The sequence below is a fragment of the Ochotona curzoniae genome, unplaced genomic scaffold (genome assembly GCF_017591425.1).
Source record: "Ochotona curzoniae isolate NIBS_2020 unplaced genomic scaffold, NIBS_Ocur_1.0 contig_1, whole genome shotgun sequence".
Taxonomy (NCBI): Eukaryota; Metazoa; Chordata; class Mammalia; order Lagomorpha; family Ochotonidae; genus Ochotona; species Ochotona curzoniae.
Genome location: NW_024464918.1, coordinates 30,030,819 through 30,054,247, shown reverse-complemented (window position 1 = coordinate 30,054,247; position 23,429 = coordinate 30,030,819). Strand labels below are relative to the sequence as shown.

Below are 23,429 nucleotides of genomic sequence, written 5' to 3'. Positions count from 1 at the left end.
TACAACTCAACAACAACCAAAAATGTCCTACTGTAAATTAGCAAAACACTAAAGTAGACATTTCTCCACACACATACACACACATGCAAATGGGCAATAAACACACAATTACATATTTGACAACACGAATCAGCAGCAAAATTAAATCAAAACTACAGATTCACTGTGACATCCATATATAAAGTAAAAATGTTATAGAAAATGGAAAGTAACAAGAGTTGGCAAAGAGGTGGAGAAACTTGAATCCTCATGCACTCCTGATACAATGTAAAATGAAGACTCACTGTGCACAAATGTGACAGTTTGGGGAATGCATAAAAAATACAGCGGCCCGAAAATTCTAAGAGAACTGAGAACAGAATTTCATGCAAAGAACTGTGAACATTTATTAAGAATATCACTACTCATAAAACAAGAACCCAATTCCCTCAACTTATGAATAAATACAACAGGGTAGCGGTATAAAGTAGAATATCATTCAGTCGTAAGATGAAGTCACCATACAGAATCCTAAATGCACAAACTCCAACAGGCCAGCTGAAAGCATACAAGTCCAAAGGTCACATCTGCATCATTCCACAAAAGGCAACTTAATGCACAACACAAGTGGGTTAGCAATCACCGGGGACCAGAGTGCAGGGTGAATGTGAAGTGACTACTGAATGGCCACAGGGCTCCTTGGAGCCGGTTAAGAAACCTTCTGGACTTAGTGACATTGCTCAACATGGTAAAATGTATACAGTGCCGCTGGCTGGACACTTCAAAAAGGCTACATGATAATGCCCAGACAAGGGAATCTAGCTCAAGGATTTAAAAGGAAAAGTTCCAGGCAGTTTCTGCAATGGAAAAAATGCCTAGGAGGAAAAACCCTCAGCCGGTGGTAGAGAAGTGTTCCTATTTGCATTTTCCCCTTGGCCCCGGAAAGCATTACGTCTGTTTGCACCACACACATTTGATTCACTGTCAGGAGAAGAGGAAGAGTTCAGCAAAGTCTGACTCCTGGGGCCGCTGCGGGGGCTTAGCGGGCTAATCCTCCTCTTGGGACACCAGCAATCCCCTGTGGGCTCCTGCCTAATCCTGGCTGCTCCACTTCTGATCCAGCTTCCTGCTTCTGGCCTGGGAAAGCAGTGGAGAATGACCCAAGAGTCTGAGTCCCTGCATCCACGTGCAAGACCTAGAAGCTCCTGGCTTTGGGTCAGCTCAGCTCCAGCCCTTGCGGTCATTTGGGGAGTAAGTCAGTGGATCCAAAATCTCTCTCTCACTCTCTCTGTATCCTCTTCTCTCTGTAAACTGCCTTTCAAATAAAAATCAAAAATATTTTACAAAAGAAGACCTTGGCTCCTCTCCTACAGAAGGAAACTGATGTGGTAATTTAGACTTGTATAAACAGAAATGAAACATGGTTAAGCTAGCAAGAGATTTACGTAGCTAAAACATAAAGTTTTGTTCCAAGACAAAATGAAAATTGAAGTTTCTGTTTTTAATCAATAATATACAACAAAGTGATATGAACTTTGTCATTATTACTTTCTATTAACAGAAGTCAGTAAGAAGCAATGGAGTTATATGCATTTCTCTGTTTTCATCTCAGTTAACATCTGATCTGGGAAAACTTAAACCCATGCGTACAATCTTCAGGAGATAAATACAAAAGAATCAAATTTACGATCACTGCATATTGGAAAATGAAATGTATCAGTAATGGATTTTTAGAGATAAGCTTCCTAGATTTCCACATCTGGACCAGAAACAAACAGTACAGGACAATTAACATTCACAAAACAAGAGCCACATACAAACTGCAACTCGCACTATTAAGCATTAGGGGTCATTGGCTTATGGAATACTTTCTATAAAAAAAATACCTAAAAAGCCTATTCTTACTCAGCTCACAGCAAATCAGAAAGTTTCTTATGCCTTAGAACATTCACTATTCCATAATCTGTATGTCAGTGATGCCACAGCTTTCTCGTGGAAAACCAAAAGCCACGGGTAACAAACACTGTAAACCACTAGGCACACGACCCTGGCCCTTGTCTTTGACCTTCTGAGAGCCATCTGGTCTCGCTCTCTTCACAGTTAGCAGGCGACCCCGCGGGACCTCTCGCACACCAACCCACAAATGACATCACAGCCACGTGCACAGCGTACCTGCCCCGGTGCGTGCCCGACACCCTCCTCCCAGCTCGTCCCCACGGGAGGCCTCTGCCAGCAGCAAACCCACACCGCCACAGCCCCCCATCCCAAGACCCAAGCAAAGCCCCTCCCTGACCCCTCGCCCTCACCCAGCTCTGACCCAACTCTTTATTCTCCCCAAGTTTCTTTCAAAAAGAATTCCAAACAATCCAGAGTGGATGTCTTCACTTCTCATTCATTCACTGCACAGATTTTAAACTTTTGTTTGAAAATAACTAAAGAAAGCACTACGATCTCTTCATTGTTTAAGAAAAACAACGTTGACGCAAGCTAACGGGCACCAGTTCATGTCCCATCTGCCCCTTTCCACTCAGCTCCTTGCTAAGGGCCTGGGAAAGCTGTGGAGCATGACTCAGCACCTTGGGCCCCTGCACACATGTGGGAGACCTGGAAGAAGCTCCTGGCTCCTGGCTCCCAGCTGTGTAACAGCTCAGTTCTGGCCCTTGCAGTTGTTTGGGGAGTGAACCAGTGGATGGAAGATTCTGTCTCTCCTTTTTGCTCTGTTAAACAATTTGCCTTCCAAATACAAGTAAACACATCTTTTTAATTTTACTTTTTAAAAGATTTTATTGGAAAGTCAGACCTACAGAAAGGAAGATCTTCCATCCATTGATTCACTCCCTAAAAAGCTGCAACGGCCAGAGCTGAGCTGATCTGAAGCCAGGAGCCAGGAACCTCTTCCAGGTCTCCCAGCCTCCTCTTCTGGTCTCAGCAGTAGCCAGGGAAGGACAGAAGCAGGCAGCAGTGTCCATCCTTGTCTTCGATGGCACAAGCACTTTCCCGTGCTTAATCTTGGACATTTTTTACCCAAACACAGAGGAAATCTGTGTAAAGTTAGACTACCGCCATGGCTGACACTCTGTGGGGACTACTGACCAGGTTCCAGCATGGAGCTGGCTCACAGCTAACCCGCTTACTAAGCAGGGTCCACTCACCAAGCTTCTAGAACTGGTCCAGGAAAGAAATCACTAGCGAAGAACTGAGAAACTGACAGAACGATGCTAACAATCTCTTGCTGTCACCAAGCAGACACAGGGTGCTTGCAGAACAGGCACTGTGGCCGACAGACCCAGACCTCCTGATCCTGTTACTCGCTGTCTCCCAAAGAGAAACTTGGAATTAACCCCACCGGGTCCCAGCCAGGCAGGTTTTAGCTCACAGCTCCTATTAACAATCATGTCATTTCACTTCTCAGTTTCCCAGTTTTTGCTTGCATCTATGCATACTTACTATCTGTGCATTCTTGCAAAATGTAAAATAAAAATTGTACTTGCAATGACCTCTATAAGTCAGCACACTTACCATCACAGTCCTGGCCCCACTGCGGAGCAGGTGGAGGCTGGGCCCCGGGCAGGGTGGGGAGGGGAAAGGGCAGGCAGCAGCTGTGTTATCACCAATTTGGACCCTGGAACATTCTCAGGCACTGTTACAGCTCTTCTCTCCAGGAACTGGGCTGGGAGCAGGGACAGAAGGACAGCTGAATGGAAGAGCAGGACCAAGGAAGCGGCTTTGCTTGTTTGGGATTAGAGACGCGTGGTGATGTTTGCTGACTGAGAAAAGCAGCTCTCAGGAGACGCCGTCGGAGTGGGCACCAGCACCTCGGTGATTACTAGTGCTCCTCTGCCTGCAAGAGTTCCTCATGAAGATGTGATGGCGGAGCTGGGGACACTGGACTGTCGCTCTGAAGCCACTGTGTGGAGATGGAGCAGAGGGAAGCCCTGCCATTCCCTGGCCACCAGGCTGACAGCCTTTCTCATTGTCCGCAATGCCACGCAGCTCTCCACGAGCGCCCTCCCTTACTGAGATTTGGGAGACCACACCTGTCCCACCACTTCGCATTCCCCAGGCTGCTCCGCTTCCCTGCACGGTCTAAGCAAGCACGGCCGCTCGGAGCCAGCACTCACTGGACGCCCCACCACTTGGCAGCCATGGACTCAGCACTTTGTTCCCCAAAGACCAGGAAGTGAGTTTTAATAATTCCCCTCTCAAAATGAGGCCGTGAGGTTCGGCGAGGTTAAGTCACTCACCTGTGGTCAGTCAGCAAGTGTCCAAACAGTGATTCAAACACAAATGAGCCAGCTCCAAGTTGAGCCCCAAGGCCCTCCCCTGACTGCAACTCCATCTGCCTTCAGCACCCCCTGTCCCCCGGCAGCTGAGAAACCACTGGCACCAACTGCTCTTCCTACAAGAAACAAGATCCAGTTTCTCTTCCAGAATGTGGACAGAAGAGCCTTAACTACCAGGCCAGCCCACCTGCCTAGGGGTGAGGACTGCCCAGGTGTATCAACTTGCCTCCGAATGCTTGCTGGTCCAGGTGCCAGACTTGTTCAACAGTGTTTTGGTGGAAAGCTCTCAATGCTTGAAAAAGCGCACAGAATCCAGAGTACAGCTTTCTGTTTTCTAACACACTACACAGGAAATAAATGTAATGCTTTGTGCTAATTAGGGCAGCACCTCACTCACTTTTTTAATTTTTATTTATTTTTCAAGAAGCTAACATTTCTTCTTGGAACTTAAATGCAATGGTCAGGATCAGAGAATGGAGTGACCCCAAGAAGGGTCGCAAACCATGGAACCAGACTGGTGCAGAAGGGGGCGGCAGGGCTGAGCGGACTCACCCAGGCTGGCACACACCTGAGGAGCTCTGTCCCTGGCGGGCGGGCTGCAGTGGCCAGCCACACCTGGAGCACAGCCTTGGCCCCTCAGGGGCTGTCAGAGGAAGCGTGGCTACCTGCGATTGGCTCACTTTCCCAAGACGAGGCGCTTGCTGCCGACTTTGCCTTCAGAAGAAGTCCCAGGAGCAATGGCCGGGCTTCGCAGAGCCCCAACACTGACCTCGTATACTGAGATGACAGCCTGAGGATGGCACTGTGGCCTATGACGCCATCAGCTGAGGATGGCGCCGTGGCCTATGACACCATCAGCCGAGGATGGCACCGTGGCCCATGACGCCATCAGCTGAGGATGGCACCGTGGCCTGATGCCATGAGCCGAGGAGGGCACCGTGGCCTATGATGCCAACAGCCGAGGATGGCACTGTGGCCTATGATGCCAACAGCCGAGGATGGCACCGTGGCCTATGACGCCATCAGCCCTGCTGAGTGCCAGTTCAGGGTCCAGTCGTTCTGCTAATGCAGCTGAGAAAACAGCGCAAGCTGGCCCAAGTCTTTGGGACCCTGCCACCCATTTGTGAAACCCGGACTGAAGCTGTGGCTCCTGGCATCAGCCTGGCACAGCACTGGCCACTGCACCTATTTGAGGAATGAACTAGAAGCTGGAAGTTCTTCCTCTCTACTTTTACTCTCTCTCTCTGGTAACTCTACCTTTCAGGTAAAAAAAAAAAACAAAGAAGTTACTTTGAATTCTTAGTCTTCCTTCAGTCAAACCCGCACAGGGACAACAGGTGATGTCCTGGTGTTAAGGAGACAGGACTCTCAGCTGCTGTGGAGACGTAGGGAATTTAAGCACTGTACACTGTGGAGGAAAGTAGCTATAATGGCCGTTTCTGTAATTTTCTAAAAAATGCCTAACAGGATACTTAATGCATCCTGACAAACTCAATACCAAGTGTAGAACAAAATACAAGGAAGAATTAATTGATTCTTACGCATGAGATGTTTAAAAATGAAATTTTAATTTGCAAGGCACAATTTGTTACAACTAGAGTGCACTCAGGAGATCTTGGCCAGCGCCTGATTGATGGGTGAAGTGATTGCTCCAGAGGACAATGATGAAGGTAAAAATACAAGAGAAAAACCACAGAAGTGGCTATTTCACACACTGTCAGGTTAGCGATGACTAAGTCAGCCGTTGGGTAAGAAACGGAGCACAAAGTCTGAAAACAATATCCAGAAGTACTCACACTGGTGTACAGATAAGAAGCTTGAAAGCACTTACATAAAAGTACCGCACAGCAAACAGCACCACAGCCGGGATGCTGGCTCTAACGAGGCTGCCCACTGAAGCACACAGCTAAGGGAGATACACTCCAGGAGACCCCGTGCACCCAAAGCAAAAGACACGATAATTTGGATAAAATTTAACCGAGCAAAAAGAGCAACCGAGTCTCCAGACTGCCACACTTTCCATACTGAGAGACCTAAGACAAAAGACTAGAGGCAGGAAAGCAAACATCTGTGGTTTTTAAAGATTGAATTAAAAAGCCAGACTGATAAGTGTCCATTCCAAGGAAGATTATAAAGAATTAGCCAAAAGCAGTTTCTCAGTGTTAGTACTATAAAAAGTAATATCATTAGCAGAAAAAGATTCTCAAGGAAAGTTCCATGAAGCTAAATCAAATTCCTTTTTTGATGACATAATGACAAAGAAACATACAGCGGTATTCAAGCGGTGCTGAAGGATCACGGTACATCAGGGGGATCCTAAAGACATCGGGCATTGGTTCAGTGGGCTCACCTGGACAACAGTGGCTTGATGAGGCTGTGGCTCTGGCCATGCCATGTTGGTAGTTTCTGCCAACAAACTACAGAATTAAAGCTGTTTATCTGTTAAGGCAGGGCAGCCAATAGGGAGTGAGGCTTCAGCGGAAAAACAACACTGAACAAATACCAGACCCTATTCCTGCAAACAGCACACTGCAGGACACGGAGTTAAGTCGCTTCATTACTGCGGTCACGGTAAGAGATCTTGAGTTGAGACCTACACTGCACTGCTGATACTCAGATACTACCCAATCTGGCACTGTCTCAAATTTGAGGTGAGAAACTGAGGCTAAGAATTCTATTGCCAGATTTTCTACCTCAAACATCCAAATCTTTCCAATGTGGTCTAGAACACAGAGGCGCAAACCATCACTTTCAAGTTGAATCCAACACATCCCTTCCGTGAGCAAATAACACCAAAGTTTTCAACTGGTCCCGAAGTATCGAATAATATATTTCACAACACAGGAAAAAGAATTATATGGAGTTCACATTTCAGTGTCCACAAACAGAATTTTATTGGAATACTGCCATGCTCATGTGCTTACCAACCCGTGGGGCTGCTTCCATGCCACGGAAGCAGGGTGAGAAAGTGTGCCAGAGACCACATGTGGCACTTCATTGCTTCTCACTGCTGTTTAATACGCTGTATCTCAGCTGTGATGAGAACTTGACAGTATCTCAAGTGACACACGTGTTGTCATGCACACTGATGTTTTGTTAAGAGTGTATATGTTCATCACATTAAAAAGAAAGGACAGTGAGTTTTGAGTGTGGTGTATTTAAGGCACACGAGGGTGTGGACCAGTCTGTTACACAAGCATCGTGTTCACTGTGCCATGACACTTCAGCTATGCTAAAATAATACAGCATCGGCAGAGTAAACACTCATCACGATGTGCCTAACTCACAGGAAAGCAACAGTCAGAATTAGAAAACGAAAACAGCTTATCACAGCAGAATTTATTCATACACAACAGAATTACATGTGTCATGAAATGGCCTTCCCAAGTGGCTCACTTGCTAGTCAAGGAAATGCTGTTTACAGTGAACTAGATTGTCTGATTGAGTTGAAAGAACAATGAAGTGTCGCAACAGTCAACGAGAACACAGGGCAATGGATTTCAACTTTCCTTGGCCTGGATGACTTCACAGATGCTACCAAATCTTAAGTAATCCAGAAGTCACCTGTGAATTAGCTCTTCGGAACAGCCTGCATGGAACAACAATAGGAAAGAATATTTTCAAGGAAGTAAAGAAAAATACCAATCTATTGGCACCTGAAGTGGAATCTGCTAAGACGTACTCCAACTGCTGATGGTAAAAACAGGTATGCATTCAGAATAGCTCAGTTTTGGTACTATCTGCAAAAATGGACGCTTAAGGTTGATGGTTATATGTAAACTGTCTGTCACCAGCAGGCATTTTGTGGAAACTATTTAACTTGGGTTACATGAAGAAGTAAACCACATTTCACCTACTGTAAGAGCTTACTAAGTACTGTCAGAAACAGAAGATGAGCATCCTGCCCAGCTTCACAGTCGTTTGCTGGCTGTGGAGTTGTGTTGTAACTTACCGAGCTTGGGGAAAAAAATGAAAAGGTTCTCTTACAACTTTTGAAGTCAAAGCAAGACTGAAATGTCTATGACTGAAAGAATTGGCTTCAAGGCCCATTGCTGAACACGTGCAGAAATCAGCTGGCAGTACAGGCTTGACAACAACTCCCATTAAAAAATCCAACCTAAAATGACACAGCTCAACAGCCTGTCTCTGTGTCATCCTAACGATAACGAATGCTGTTTAAGTCCCAAGTCACGTCAGGCAGGTTTATACACTGCCATGATGTCAAGTTGAAACAAGCAGCAAGATCTCACATTTATTTTCAGTGAGTACTGTTTTCAGACCCCATGCACTTCCAGCTGCATTTTGGACCTCAGTGCAAGTGCACAGAAAATTCCCATACTCAAACACCTATTCCGCTCTAACTCTACAATCAAGAAGCCTCCCTAACCTCGAACAGGAAGTGATTCATGAAATGCTAAAGGGCAAATATCAGCAACAGAATTGAACAGAACTCTGTAAATACACTGCAAATGATGACTATGTTAAAACCTGGAAATAGTATTTGGTAGTATCTGTCTGTGTGCAAAGACACTTTCAAAGATGAGATATGTAAAATCACATTGCCATTCATTAACAGATGAACATATGCGATCATCCCCAACTCTAATTCAGTAAAATATCATCCCTTCAATATGCTTCTGGTCGCATTAGTAGACATGCATTACGATACAATTCAAATTCAGCTTGAATTTCATCAGTAAGTTATTTGGGAAGCTCATTTTCTCTCCTTACATAGGCCTGTAGGACTTCAGCCATGACACGGTAGCTCATGTCTCCTGCTCACAACACAGCTAGGCCCCCACGCCGGGCCTTCATCCCCCAAACCGTCTGGCAGCTCAGTGTGAGACAAGGGCGGGAGCATTTTTCCGTTTAAGTCAAGTCAGAACACAGGAAAGCATCCCCACAAGTCGCTCCAGCAAGATCATCTTCACACCCCACAGGTGACCTACGATTGTTCCCCGTGTCACCCATCTTTGGTTATAACCCATGTATTCACATGAAGGACTTTCCCAAGGGGCGGCAGTGGTTTCCAAGGCCCTCACTGAAAGTGGAATCAACAATGCTTAGTTTCTGTGAACTAAAATGATGGCAGTTTCCAGGAAGAATAAGCAATTTTGTTTCCTTAGCTTAAGAGAAAAGATTATTTTTAGTCAACTGCTCTATTAGGTAGATCTGAAAAGCTAAAAAATAAAGTTGAAAAGCAAAGAAAGCTTACAACCTCCCTGGTGCGTACTGCTTAACAACTCCATCCAGCAAACTACAACAAAACACAACAAACAAAAAGTGTATTTCTTTAGTTCTGCTTCTCACATAACACATGGAATTTTCTTTTAAGTTCCTGATAAATTAGTCAGCGGCATTATTTTACCCATTAGTAGAGGAAAGGGGAAAAAGCAAGTTTAAAAAAACTACCTTTATTTTTTATTTCTTTTTGTTTTTTCAGTTACATACTTTTCAACGGGGATGTGTTTCATTATTCAGACATTCAGGCAATGTTGACTTCATTAGTGTTGACAGAAAAGAAGCATAAAAATGCAGAACATCGTCGGCTTAACCTGAACAAACCTGCATTACCTATTACTGACCAGTTTGTATTGCCAAAAGACATATTCCTTGGCATTAAAATGGAGCACTTAAAAATATTGCTAGAAAGCAAATGTCTACACACTGGTCATTGCAGCAAATAAGGGTATTTATACTTTTAAAATATTTTAAGTCCATAATTGGATTAATATACACACCTTCTTATGTATAAGGAGTTCAGATCATATAAACACTGTACAGTCCAAAAAACCCTACTGAGATAAAACTAAATAGGCTTATGATAAGAAATACACATTTCGCAGGTATTTACAAATATCATAGACACACAAATTTGGTCAAATACTGTAAAGAAAGAAGTGGTTTCACATTATAATGGCCAAAACATCCATCTACCTTGCTCCAAGCAAACAAAAATTAAAAACTCAGTGTACAGCGCCTGTAGCTTAAGGTATCCTGACCGTAGATAAGCAGGATGCAACTGGAACCCGAACTACATGGCACGTGTCTCCAAAGCTGAGCATAGGCCTTTGAAACCAAGAAAAGGGCGTTCCTAGGCTTCAGAGCAACAATGACAAACACCCCCCTGATTTGAGAACAGTGCCTAATTCTTCAAAAACAACACACTGAACTTTTGGCTAATAAGAAAAAATAAATTACAAAGTATAATTAAACCCATGTAAATGTAATAGTAAAGTAAAAACAGTGGATTTATTTTACTTTAATACACATTTTAAATGTTACCTTGAGACAATAAAAATAAATAAGCACACCTGGAGGCATGCACTGAGAGACAGACCAAGCGACACTCCGGAAATGAAGGGTGCACAGAGAACGAGCCACACAATCTTCGTCCCAGCCAGGCTTGCCGCCTCAACTCTTCTCGAAAACGCCGGCTAGCAGACACGTGACAAAAGCACACCTGTGTCCTTATGGCTTGAAACAAAGCATGGGTGACAAATGGAATGGGCTTCCTTCTTCACAGAACTGTCACTGTTCACACGCAGGCACTTCAAGAGACTGCAGAAGACCAAGGAGGCAAAGCACCTGCCTCGTTCTCTCCCACGGGTTCTTCCATCGTAAACCACGCCAGAGTACAGCGCTCCAGACAATCGACAGAGTGGAACACAAGAGACTAATGTGGACAGAGGGCAATAGAGTGACCCAGTTTTTATTGCTGGGGGCCTTTGTATCAAAGAGCAAAATAACGAAGAAACAGACACCAGCGCACGGCCCAGCCACGTTTCCTGCGCAAGGGAGAAGGGCGCCACCCAGCGGAGGCGGCCAGGCCCTCCGCAGAGCGGCACCTCCCGCCTGCTTCTTCTCCTTAGTGTATTTTAACTCCAACATGTATCACTTCCCAAAGTATTCACTGCTTGCTGTCTAACACACACTGTTATCTGGAAGCATAAAGTTACATTTTTACAAATATCTCGCTTTTTAAAAAAATCAGCGATTCCGCCCCTTCTGTGCCACTGATCTTCCCCCAGGGGAATGGAAGAAGAGCCCCACAGCCGTGGCCCGTGGCATCCGTGCTGCCGCCCGCCAAGCCCCAGAGCGCTTTCCTCCGTACCTCTGGGCATGACTGTACCATGATTTCACAGAGAATGCTAGGGTGACCCACGAAGGACAGTACCATCAGTAATACTGAGATCAACGCAGATGTCACACAGAACTTCTTGAGGAACAACGTCTTTGAAATATTTGGGCAACTTGGCCGTCCTCTACTTTCCCCACTGCAGGGATGAAAATTCCTGGGAGTCTACACTCTGACAGAAGTCACAGAAACCCTGCTCGGGCACACGCCTGGCCAACACATCAGCTCCCGCACTGCGCTCTACGGCAGAGGGGCTCGTGGAGAGTGCCCTACCCAGCTGTACTTCTCAACACCACCTCACTGGTCCGTGCCGCTCCTCGATGGGCAAAGCACTCATATTTTGACAAAACTTTAAAGCTTCCATAAAAATTAGGAAAAAAATATGAATGTAAGACAACCACAAAGTGAAGTATGAAAGTACAACGCTCGTGTTCCTAAGAGCGAGTCTCGCACACACGTGGGCAGGGCCGAGGGAGCGGCCACGCGGGCAGGGGCTCAAACAACGCCCGTCGGCGGCGTCCCGTCACTTGTGGCGCTGAATGGTTTTCCTTTTCCTTCGCTTGAAAAAGCAGCAGCACCTGCAGAGGAGGGAAACACTCCTTTTATTACAGAAGTAACACAATACCACCAAGCAAGGGTGATGCTATTGCATTAACATTTACGTTACGTTCTAAGAAGCAACGGGCAAGGACAAGGGAAGCTGCGAACACGTCCCTGACACGTGAGCACACAGCTGACACTGTGCCTCTTAGGGCAAAACACGTCCCTGACGGTAAAGGGAGCCACTACGCTCCAGCGGCTGGCGCCAGCTGACCCAGGCAGTGGGACTGTCACAGTGCTGGTCCCAGGAGAGGTCAAAGCCACTGCAAGAAAGGCAGTGCTGATGGAGGTTCTTTCCACTACAACAAAGTTTCCAAAACCACAAAGAGAAATTCAAATTGCAATAGCCAACAAACACCAAGGGTGAAGACTGCTGGCCCCGCGCTGGCCGATCAACCAAGCCAGTACCAAGTGCATCTCTCAAACCTTCTGCACGGAGCAGCTCTCTGCGCGTCTGCCCTGCTGTGACTGCTCTGCTCAGCACCTGGGCCTCCAGCATTTACAGGGGGTTAGGGTCCCAGGCCTCCAGGGATGTCAAGACACAGGACACGTGCCATCAGGAAACCATGCCCTGCCCTCTCCCGGGCCAACACCACAGACACTGAAACCACCATCTAGCCAGGGCCATGAGAAGAGCCACGCTGCCACAAGCACCAAGACTCCAGACATCAACTGGCAGCTACCTAACCCGGGAGCACTTCCCAAGTTCACGGAGAAAGTCAAAAGGTATGCCACTTAGATGCGCAAAGATGCTGTAATCCAGGGACAAAGTGTTTATAGCACACATTCTCCATCAACTCCAGAAGGCCCTGCACTTTCCCAAGTCCCAGCTAGGTAAGTTCTTCTAAATGAAAGAGCAAAGGCAACATAGCTAAAGAGAAATTAGCCTGAGAGATAAAAATCTTTACTCTAAAATCAGAACTTCAAAGATCTAGAAGAGAAACAAGAAAACAAAACAAAGACAAAGAAAACAAGAGAAGGCAGCAAAACAAGAAAAGCCATTAAATGAAGAGCCATCACGTACTTGGAATGTTAAGAACCTGGTCATATTACGGTGGACACACACTGTTCCCACCCACCCTCACCCCCGGGAAAGGCCTGTTGGAAAGAAGTACTAACTTTACTCACTGATCCTGCGTACTATCTCTCGTCATTTAAAATTTCAAAGTTTGCTCTCTTAAAATTTTATACTAGAAATTTATTTAAAGTTATATTACAGGTATGCAAAAGCTCATGGAAAAATACATATTACTGGGGTCCAGCACAATGGCTCAGTGGCTAAATCCCCACCCTGCACACGTTGGGTTCTCATATGGGCCCTGGTTTGTGTCCAAGATGCTCTACTTCCCATCGAGCCCCCTGCTTGTGGCCTGGGAAGGCAGTGGAGGACGGCCCAAGGCCTTGGGACCCTGCACCCTGATGGGAGACTTGGAAGTAGTTTCTGGCTCGGGGCTTCGGATCAGCTCAGCTCTAGTCATTGCAGCCACTTGGGGAGTGAACCAGAGGATGATAGATCTTTCTGTCTCTCCTTTTCTCTGTAGATCTGACTTTCCATGAAAAATAAAATAAATATATATGTTACGAAAAATGCTTCGATTTCAAAATTTTTTGCAGAAAAACAAATTCATATTTTAATCCTATGTGACTGTCATTATAGACTAAATTTGAATTTAAAGGATTTCCATCATAAGAAATTATTTCAAAATTTTATTTCCACACAAACAGTTGGCATGGCTTTGTGCATTCAATATTTATGCTATATAAGGAAAGATTACTTTGCAAATATGAAGAACTCAATTCTTAGAACTGAAATTCAGACTGTAAAAATAAGCTAGGCAAGGTGAACTGCTAATACAAGTGTGGAAAACCAGATCCTGGAGCCTGGAGCTGGCTGCTAGATGTGCTGAAGAGTGGCACGCTAGTACAGTGACTACCACGAGAGGGCAGTATTGGACTAGGTGCTAGGAATTCACGTACTCAGAAGACAACAGAAAAGCTCTCAAACTACACACTTAACTTTGTAGCTAATACCTTCAGATAAAATTAATGACCAAAACAAATAATTTAAAGTCTTAGCGATTAATTAAGTCTCTAGTCAACCACCCTGTCCTGTTGCTGTAGTTCCACTACGACATCACATTGCTCTCACTCTATTCCACTCACCTCCCACCTCCTGGAAATTCCTTTATCTGGGCACCCTCAAACCAGACTGTATGCTTCCTATGTGCCTGCTCGCAGATGCATTCCAACCAAGTGGCACAATGTTGGCAGACACTTCACATTTGCCAGGTAAAAAATTGGCCTCAAACATGCGATCAACCAGAGCGAGAGCCCTGTCAGCATTCGGGAGCATTCCAGAGCACTTCCACAGCCACAATGCCAGTGCAGCATCACCAGACGTGAGAGGCTGTTTCACAGCAATCACAGGCTTGTGCCAGCTTCTATGGCAACGGCGTGCAGTGCTGCCCTGCCCCCGGCTGCTCGCCAGCCTCCCGCTCCTCCAGCCCTGCAGGCCTGGAGCTGAGCACTGGGCTCAGTGATAACAGAAGGAGAAAGAAACAGAAACAGGGGAACGTAAACCTGGGGGCTGGTGCCGCGACCCTGCACCCCAGACCTGAGCTCCAGCTCAAGACCTGACGCTGGGCCTCTGGGGCAGCAGCCTGCTCAACACACCTTGACATGGGAGACCCGGATGGAGCTCCAGGTTCCTATAGTCACTTGCGACTGAGGAAGAGGATGGAAGATATGCTGTCATTCTGCCTTTCAAATAAACAAAACAATCTTTTAAAACAAACAAAAAAATGTCGGGCTAAACAAGTTGGAACAGCAGGGTAAGCCAGGGTTACAACACTCGCATCTAGGATGGAACTTCTGCTACTGGCTTCAGCTTGGTCAAGACCAGAGCTGGCTTTTGCAACCATTTAGGGAATGAACCAGTGGATGAAAAGTGATTTTTCTGTGGCTTTGCCTTTCAAATAAATAAGTCTTTAAAAAACAAAAAAAGTGGAGCCCGGCACGATGGTGTAGTGGTTAAGGTCCTCGCCTTGTACACCCAGGATCCCATATGGGCACCAGTTCTAATCCCGGTAGCCCCACTTCCCATCCAGCTCCCTGCTGTGGCCTGGGAAAGCAGTCCAGGACGGCCCAAAGCTTTGGGACCCTGCACCCACACGGGAGGCCCAGAAGAGGCTCCTGGCTTCGGATTGGCTCAGCTCCGGCCGTTGCGGCTGCCTGGGGAGTGAATTATCGGACAGTTCTTCCTCTCTGACTCTCCTCTCTGTATATCCGCCTTTCAAATAAAAAAAAAAAAAAAGCAACAATGCTGGGCCTGAAACAATAACCTAACGACTAAAGTCCTCTCCTTGCCCATGCCGGAATCCCATATGGGCACCAATTCATGTCCCAGCTGCTCCACTTCCTATCCAGCTCCCTGCTCGTGGCCTGGGAAAGCAATCGAGGATGGCCCTTGCACTCACGTGGGAGACCTGGAAAAAGCTCCTAGCTCCTGGCTTCAGATCAGCTCAGCTCGAGACACTGCAGTCAACTGAGGAGTGAACCAGCTGAAAGAAGATCTTTTTGTTTCTCCTCTCTGCAAATGTGACTTTCCAATAAAAATAACTAAATTTTAAAAATAAAGAACAGTAACACTCGTAGAACACACCAGCAAGTTTTTCACACCTCCCTCTTTCTGCACACCCTTTTCTCAGCACCTAAAATCCAAGTCTCCTGTCCAAAACACACCGACACAGTGGACGTCACTTTGTGCTCATACATAAATGTCAGCACCTCTCGCTTCCTCAATGACTTCATCTCTTTAGAAAACAAACTGTGTTTTGTTCATCCTAACCTTCTTTTTTTAAAGCTATCTTTATTTTTACTTGAAAGGCAGCTTTACAGAAAGGAGAGACAGAGAGATCCCCATCCAGCTGCTCCATTCTTCAAATGCTTGCAAGGCTGGTCCCGGGGAACTTCAAACCCAGAACCCAGCAGCCTCCCCTGGTTCTCCCACAGGGGTCGGGGGTTCCAAGGACCTGGGCCATCCTCTGCTGCTTTCCCAAGGCACAAGCAGGGAGTGTGATCAGAAGTAGAGCAGCTGGGATCCGAATCGGCACTTTCAAGGGATGTCAATGTTGCCAGCAGAGGATTAGCCCACTAGGCCATGGTGCCAGCCCTCATCCTTATCCTTTGAAGAGGACAGTAGTCCCAGGATTACACACACACTCAGAACATAAATTCTTTACCCAGTTCACAAGGAACCTGGATGTGTATTTCTTAACCACTTTCTATAATTTGATAAACACTAGAAGGCAATATAGCCTAACACTGTTGTTGTCAAATTAATTTTCCTGGAACTCAACCTGACCATACAATTTGTAGCATAAAGCCACAGCTCACTTTCTGGTGCCAAGATGAATAATCAACCCCTGCCCCAGTCGTCAAGGGCCTGGTCACTGCGCAGTGCCATCTCAGGGTGGCGAACTTCACACAGGCCCTGCACCCTCCACCTTCTCCTTGACCTCCTGCTCTGCAGGCAGCCCACCACTGCCGACCTCCTCCCCTGGCCTCCCGCCAGCCACCGCCCTCACCAAACCACCTCTGGAAACTGGCGCAAATGCACCCTGGCTCAAACTTCTTTGAGCTTCTAGATATCCATTCTCTGAAATCCAGCAACGATGTATCACTTTCCTACAGTGCTAATCCAAAACATGGTCCACAGGGCAATGATGCTCAAAATCGCCTGAGAAGACTTTTCTAAAATATTATTAACTAGGTCCCAGCACAGACCAACTAGCTGATCAGAAATTCAGAAACTGCAGTCTAAGCACTAATATACTGTTAAAACTGCCCAAATGATTGTAATCTGAAGCCAGGACTGAGAAATACAGTATAAGGGTCATTGGTATAGTTCTTATCTTACATAATGGTGTAACATCAGTGATGTATCTTCATCAGTTATTTCCAAATACACAATAATGCATTCAGTAAATGTTAGCAAAAAATGAAGTGAAAGAAACAAACAAAAAAAAGTCTGTTTCTCTGCCTCTTTGATAATCAAATAAAAAATTTAGAGGTAAATAGAGGAAGTCTATTCCCCTTTCTAGAACAAATGACGGTACTGCTGTGATTTCTATCACTGCCTTAACATAAAATTACCAATTACACTAAATAGGAAAGATAAACAAAGAAGTAGCCACTACATACATGGGAAGAGAACATTTTCCATCATCTGGAAATCAGACATGATAAATTTTCAGCAACCTTCAAAACGTCCACAAAGATGGAATCATATGTTGATTTTGGTGCCAAAATGTATAAAGTACCAGTTTACAGGGGTCTTCAGAGAGCTCATAGAAAACATAACTTATTAATGATTCATTTAGTTGAAAAGCAGAGATTCAGAGAGAGGAAAAGGAGGTGGAGAGAGACCCCCACATGCCAGTCCACTCACCCACATGGCCACAACAACTGGCAGTGCGGAGGCTCAGCCAGGCCGCAGCCTGGTCTCGTGTGTGGGCTGCAGGAGCCACAGCACTCGGACTGTCCTCCACTGCCTGTGCACACTGACCACCAGGCAGCTGGGACTTGAACTGCACTCATATGGCACCCTGGCACTGCCTTCATCTGTTATACAACTATGCTAGTACTGAAAATGCTTATTAAAAAAGAAAAAAATGCATGGATTTTTCATCAAAATATATTATTTCCACTTTTGAAGCATCCACATATTGATCCCAATAAGGAATTATTTGTTCATTACTGAACAAATCAATCTGCAGATGCATTAGCAGGGAACTGAATGGAAAGTAGAGAAGCTGGGGCCCAAACCAATGCTCAACGGAGATGGCAGCATTGCAAGCAGCAGTATTTTAATACACTGCACCACGAATGCCCCCCGCAACGTAAGTTCTAATTAAAGGGCTAAGACAACATGGGTCTTTGCCAGGGATAGCTAAGAAGAGATCAAAGGGAAGCAAGCTCTAAAAGGGAACGCCAAGCCAGTTCCAGGCTGCCTTTACAATGGAGACAGAGTCAAGGGCAGCAGAGGCAATGCAGAAAGCATCTTTTCATCACAGAACAAGAGGAACGCCACCAATGAACTCACAGGAATGGTAAGGAAACCCAATTAAAGGAAAGGCAAAATAGTATATGTTTATTAGAGTGAGTTTCTAACTAGTGAAGTGATGAGGCGGAGCAGTTGTTAAGACTTCTGCATTCCACTGGGACCGAAGCATCACCAAAGTCTGGGTTTGCTATTCTTTTGTTTCCTAAATAAGATACAGCTGGTATGCATAAAATTCATCTTTTAAAATATACCAGTCAGCAGTGTTCAATATATTCCTATCCAACTTCAAAATATTTTCACTGCCTGTAAAAAATCCTGCTATTTTTCATCTCTCTTTCTCTCACCTGCTTTTTCTGCTTGTATATTTGCATAATTCTGGATGTTTTACCTAAACGGATTCACGTCATATATGAGGCTATTCATCTCTGTCATTCAGTTAGCAGAATGTTCTCCATTTCATTTCATGGTAAAGCATTACATGGGTATATCACACTGGTTAATTATTTAGAAATAATTTACATAGAAATACTGTTGCAGCCACTGGGGATGCAAAGATTTTTAAAATCCTGTTCCCAAGCAATTCAAGAAATTTCATGAAGCAAGAGATACACAGAGAACAAGATCATAATAAAGGCAGGATTCAGAATGGAAATTTGAGCTGGCAGAGTCAGAACGAGCCACACGCTCAGAGTCCAGAGGGTCTTGGTGCCATTCCATAACCCTCCATGCAACAGAGACTCACCCCTGCACAAACAGCCGTCCCATATATTCCTCTCTCCCATCCTCCACCACCTAGAGTCACCCAAACCCATAATACTTACCCAGGCCCATCCCCACTAAACAGGACTAGGACATTCTTCGCAGCCACCTCCACAAAGCACTGTCTGATTACCTGGGCCATGGAGGAATCTTTATCCTTGCAAATTCTAACAGGTCTTGTTAACCTGTCGATAGTATTTATGCTGTCCTGGGAGATGCTGATGACCCAGGGCCTTCCCTGCCAGTGTGTAGTCTACTTAAGAGCGAGAGCTGTCTCAGATAATTCTGGAAACTCAGCAGTGTGGATGAATGAGCAGATGGACACAGGCAGCAGGCTACACTAAGAGCAGCTGTGAGGAGCATAGCACAGCCAGCTTCAGCGGAAGGCCCCAAGAAGCCGAGACACTGCACACCGGCAGGAGATGCCCACGACCGGGAGGCACAGACAGGAAAGGACTGTGGCAGCGGCACTCAAAGAAACAAGCAGGGGTGTGAGCTCTACCGAGAACCGTCAGGCGCAGACACGAGAGCAGAAGGTAACGCAGACGTGGGAGGGGCGGGACTCTATAGTGCACGGGCCCTCACACCTGCCAGACTGCCATGTACTCTCAGAGCCACTGACGCTGACAAGCACACACAAGCCAGTGCCTTGTTCTTCACTTGAAAACATACTTGTAGGCAGCTGGCTGATTCTACAGGTACTTCAACAAGCTTTGGGGAAAGTGGAACTAAAGGTAAGTTTATCTTGTTAAAAAATGTTCTGAAGTTTAAGCATAGCCTTTTCATAACCTACTCTTTCCAAGAACTTTTCGAGGTATTTTTACTCTGAAATATACTAAACTTAGTCACACCATTAATAAATTCTGAACTGAAAACACTTAAATGGACACTTGCTCACTGCACTTCAAAAAAACATCCACAGAGCCTTCCTCATTTTGAAGTAACAAATGAGCATTACTTGGGGAATTACAGCTATGGTTCCTGTTATCTATGAGTAAAAGGTTTCAACATTTATGAAGCTAGGCAGCTTCCTTTATCAATGCCAAGATACACTCAGAATCGGCTCTGAAACTTAAAGAAGCATTTAAAATATCATATTACAACTAAAACACAGAGAACAAATCTACATTCAATATTACTTCTATTAATACTGGTTCCTAAAATCTGTAATTATTATACTACCCTGGACGGTTTCTAATATTTCTCACACTATATTTTATTATGAAATGTATCAATGTCGTATTAAATGGCAATGAGAAGTGGTTAGTAAACGAAGATAGGTTTAGTGGTACTATGAGGGGGTGATCTGCTGTACATTTTTAATAATAAACAGTAAATAAATAAAAAGCAAAAATCTATGTGCATGCTTAAAAATCAGATAAAAATTGTGTTACAAAAGAAATTCACAGGCAGAATCCTCTACTCAGTTAGAAAATGTCCCCATATCAGCAACATTTTAAACAAAAATAAGTTGTGGCAGGCAAGAGCTCCTTAATTATCTCCAGCTTTTCAGGGTTAAGTAAATGACATCAAATATACTTATCACCAATTAGAACTTTGATGTTGAAAAGTTTCATTTGAAAAGCCACAATATGATGCTATATCTTTGAAATTACAACCCATGGAGTTATTTCTGCCTGTCTACACTTGAGAACTCACCACATGTTCAACACTTTCTGGCAGCTATACACAAAAACAAAAAGAAAGAAAAAACAAACAAACAAACAAGAAAACAGAGAGAGAGAGAGACAAAGAGAGATCATCAGAAACAGCCCATATCACCACATTGAAATTATCACAGTTTTTCATGCTCAATTTTTCCAAGCAGCATTGTAATTTATATTTTTTAAAAATAATTTAAGCTAAAATTTAACCATGCATCATTCCATAAGATTAGTAATTATTCCTATGTTTATAGGGGAAAATGATCATCACCAACAGAGCAAGAACTTTCATGCACTAATACTCCTAAAATAAAAAAAAGCAAAAGCCATATATAATATGGTACTAATTCTGATTAAGAATTTGAGCCCAGGTCTTAAGTAGCTCTTTCTTTAGTTACAGTAACTGAAATAGTACTAGTTAAAATTTAGTCATTAAAACAATTCAATACACCATTTTGTTTTGCATGCAACTATTTCCTGAAATAACTGTGACTAGACATCTCAAACATGCACAGCTCAAGTAGAAAAGATCAATAAAAGAAGCAAGGCCAATACATACTTGGTTTCATCCATCACTTCTACTTCCGTAGGGGCCGTGATGGGTGCATTTGAACGACCTGCAGTCGGGTCATCTGTATTTAACTCTCCATTTGTGGAACTTACAACCTGCAAAGAGAGAAAAAAAAAAATCAAAAGAATTGTACCTATACACACGTTGCAGACAAACCAAGTCATAGGATATACACTGATAAGCAAAATTAAATACTGAAGTCAGAAAGTCGATATGAGGAATACAAACAATTAGTAGGTGGTTTTCATACCCCACTACATATAGTAACAGCACTAAGTCATGGTTTTCAATGACTTCCTCAGATGGCACACATGCGACTTACACAGCCCCCTCCTGTGTCCCACCTCATGGTTTCCTGGTCAGCGACACCTCAGCTGCACCTGCATGGCGCCCAGCTCAGGTCTCCATCTCCTACGGCTCACCTCCACGGATGGCAGCATGCTCCTCTGCCGGCAGACTGCACATCCAGTCATCGGCAGGCCAGGATTTTCCCTAACACATCTCCTAACTAACCAGTTCTCCAAATCTCTCTGACTGCCAAGTTAAGTCACTCCAAAGTCACCAGGAGCCTTCAGTCAAAAAAAAAAAAACTATCAACCTCAACATTCACAGGCGTCTACATTCTCAAAAATGTATTTTCCACACAACAGAGTGCTCCTTTTAACACAAAAAACACATCAGGTATAATGTTCTGCTTAATGAGCTCCAACTACAGGCTTCCTGCTTAACTAAGAATAAAAAATCCACTGCTCACTTAATGCCTTGCCATCACACACTAAAAACCTCAAGGAAAATAGAATTAAAAGGTAAGGCTAATTGGGTACAAAGTAATTTTGAGATTTATGTATACAAACTAAAAAGTCTTCAAGAAATGTAAGTCATGAAAAAATTATGCATAGATTTCAACTTTTTGTACAAAATAAGTATTCTAACCCAGCTTTCACAAACTTTCCTGAAGCGTCTCATACTATAGATGCCTCAGATTCTCGGCCTACTTACAGGCTGTTAAATCTTTCAAATGATCAGAGCGCATTCTCTCATGGGTCTTTTCTATTACACTACCTAAAGTTTCCAGGCAGTCACAGACTTTAACGCTCTACCCTGTTTGGAATTCTTCACAGAGCATTGTCAGTGTTGACTCATTCTCCTAACTGCTTCCAACCTGTTCTCAGTCCACACATCAGGACTCCAGTGAGTATTCTTCTGAACGTTACTGATGATTCTCACAAAATATATTCAATGTACACAGTCCAACCTTCATTTCTCTATCTTGTGGCAGGAGCTGAGCACTCCAGAATTAAAACAAGTCTAGACTTCAAACTTCACTTTACCATGCAGACTATTGACTCTCACACACCGCAGCTTGCTAAGCCTTAGTTTTTCTCAACTACAAAATGGAAACAGTATACATTCAACAAGGCTAACATGAGACTGATACCTAACCATCAGCATATAAAATACTGTTTACAGATATAAATATAATGTAGACACCAAAATTTAAAGTATAGTCCATGGTATAATGGCATGAGCTCAACCAGTAGTGACCACATTCTATCAATTCCACCTATAATCACTGTTGACTCTTATCTCTCTATAAAGGGGGCCAGAAAGGAATGTAACTAATGACCCACCTCTTTAGTTAACTGGGACTAAGTTCAAACTTACTTTAAAACCAAACTAAATTCATCATATTCTCTCTCTTAATAAAACTTGTACTTGGACCAGCACTGTGTGCCAGTAGGTTAAGAGTAGGTTAAGCCTCCACCTGTGCCCCAGTTCCTGTCCTGGCTGCTCCACTTCCCATTCAGCTTCCAGATAATGCACCTGTTAAAAGCAACAGAGAACAGCCCAAGTCCTGGAGTCCCTGCCACCCACATGAGAAATCCAAATGAACTGCTGGTTTTAGCCTGGCCCAGCCCTGGTCCTTGAGGAACAAAACAAGAAGAAAATCTGTCTCTGTTGCTCTCTCTCTTTCTCCTCTCACTCTCTCTGTAGCTCTTTCAAATAAATAAATAGATAAATAAATAAAGCAAGCAAATCTCACTTTTAAAGGGAAACCATTACTCTTCCTATCATTCCTACATCAGTTAAAGCTGCAGCACCCTCCCAGATTCCAAGCTCGAAATCTAACAATGATCTTAGATGTTACGTGTTATGGCTTAATTGGAAACTGGGTTCCAAACTCATGCGGGAGTTAAATTCTTAAAATCTTCAATTAATGGTATTGACAAGAGTAAAATTTTAATCCAATTATGATGTCTAGAATCAAGGTCTCTGGGAACTGATAAAGGTTAGGTCAGATCAGTGCAATCCCCTGATGGGAAAGAGAAATCTTGTCCCATGATGGCCTCTGTGCCTCAGACTCCAAACA

The 23,429-nt window shown here is 44.4% G+C and overlaps 1 protein-coding gene across 4 annotated transcripts in view; it reads right to left on the bottom strand.

The window, feature by feature from the left end:
• Positions 1–9,656: 9,656 nt before the first annotated feature.
• CSNK1G3 (casein kinase 1 gamma 3) overlaps positions 9,657–23,429 on the bottom strand; it is a 73,839-nt gene continuing 60,066 nt past the window's right edge. For 2 of the 4 annotated variants that reach the window (XM_040968625.1, XM_040968709.1), the window contains exons 11-13: positions 21,047–21,153; positions 20,483–20,506; positions 9,657–11,978 (exon numbers count right to left, since the gene is read on the bottom strand). In XM_040968625.1, the coding sequence (XP_040824559.1) occupies positions 11,924–11,978; positions 20,483–20,506; positions 21,047–21,153 (186 nt within the window). In that variant the 3' untranslated portion in view covers positions 9,657–11,923. The remainder of the gene's footprint in view (positions 11,979–20,482; positions 20,507–21,046; positions 21,154–23,429) is intronic. The other 2 variants (XM_040968794.1, XM_040968878.1) reach the window with 1 other exon arrangement.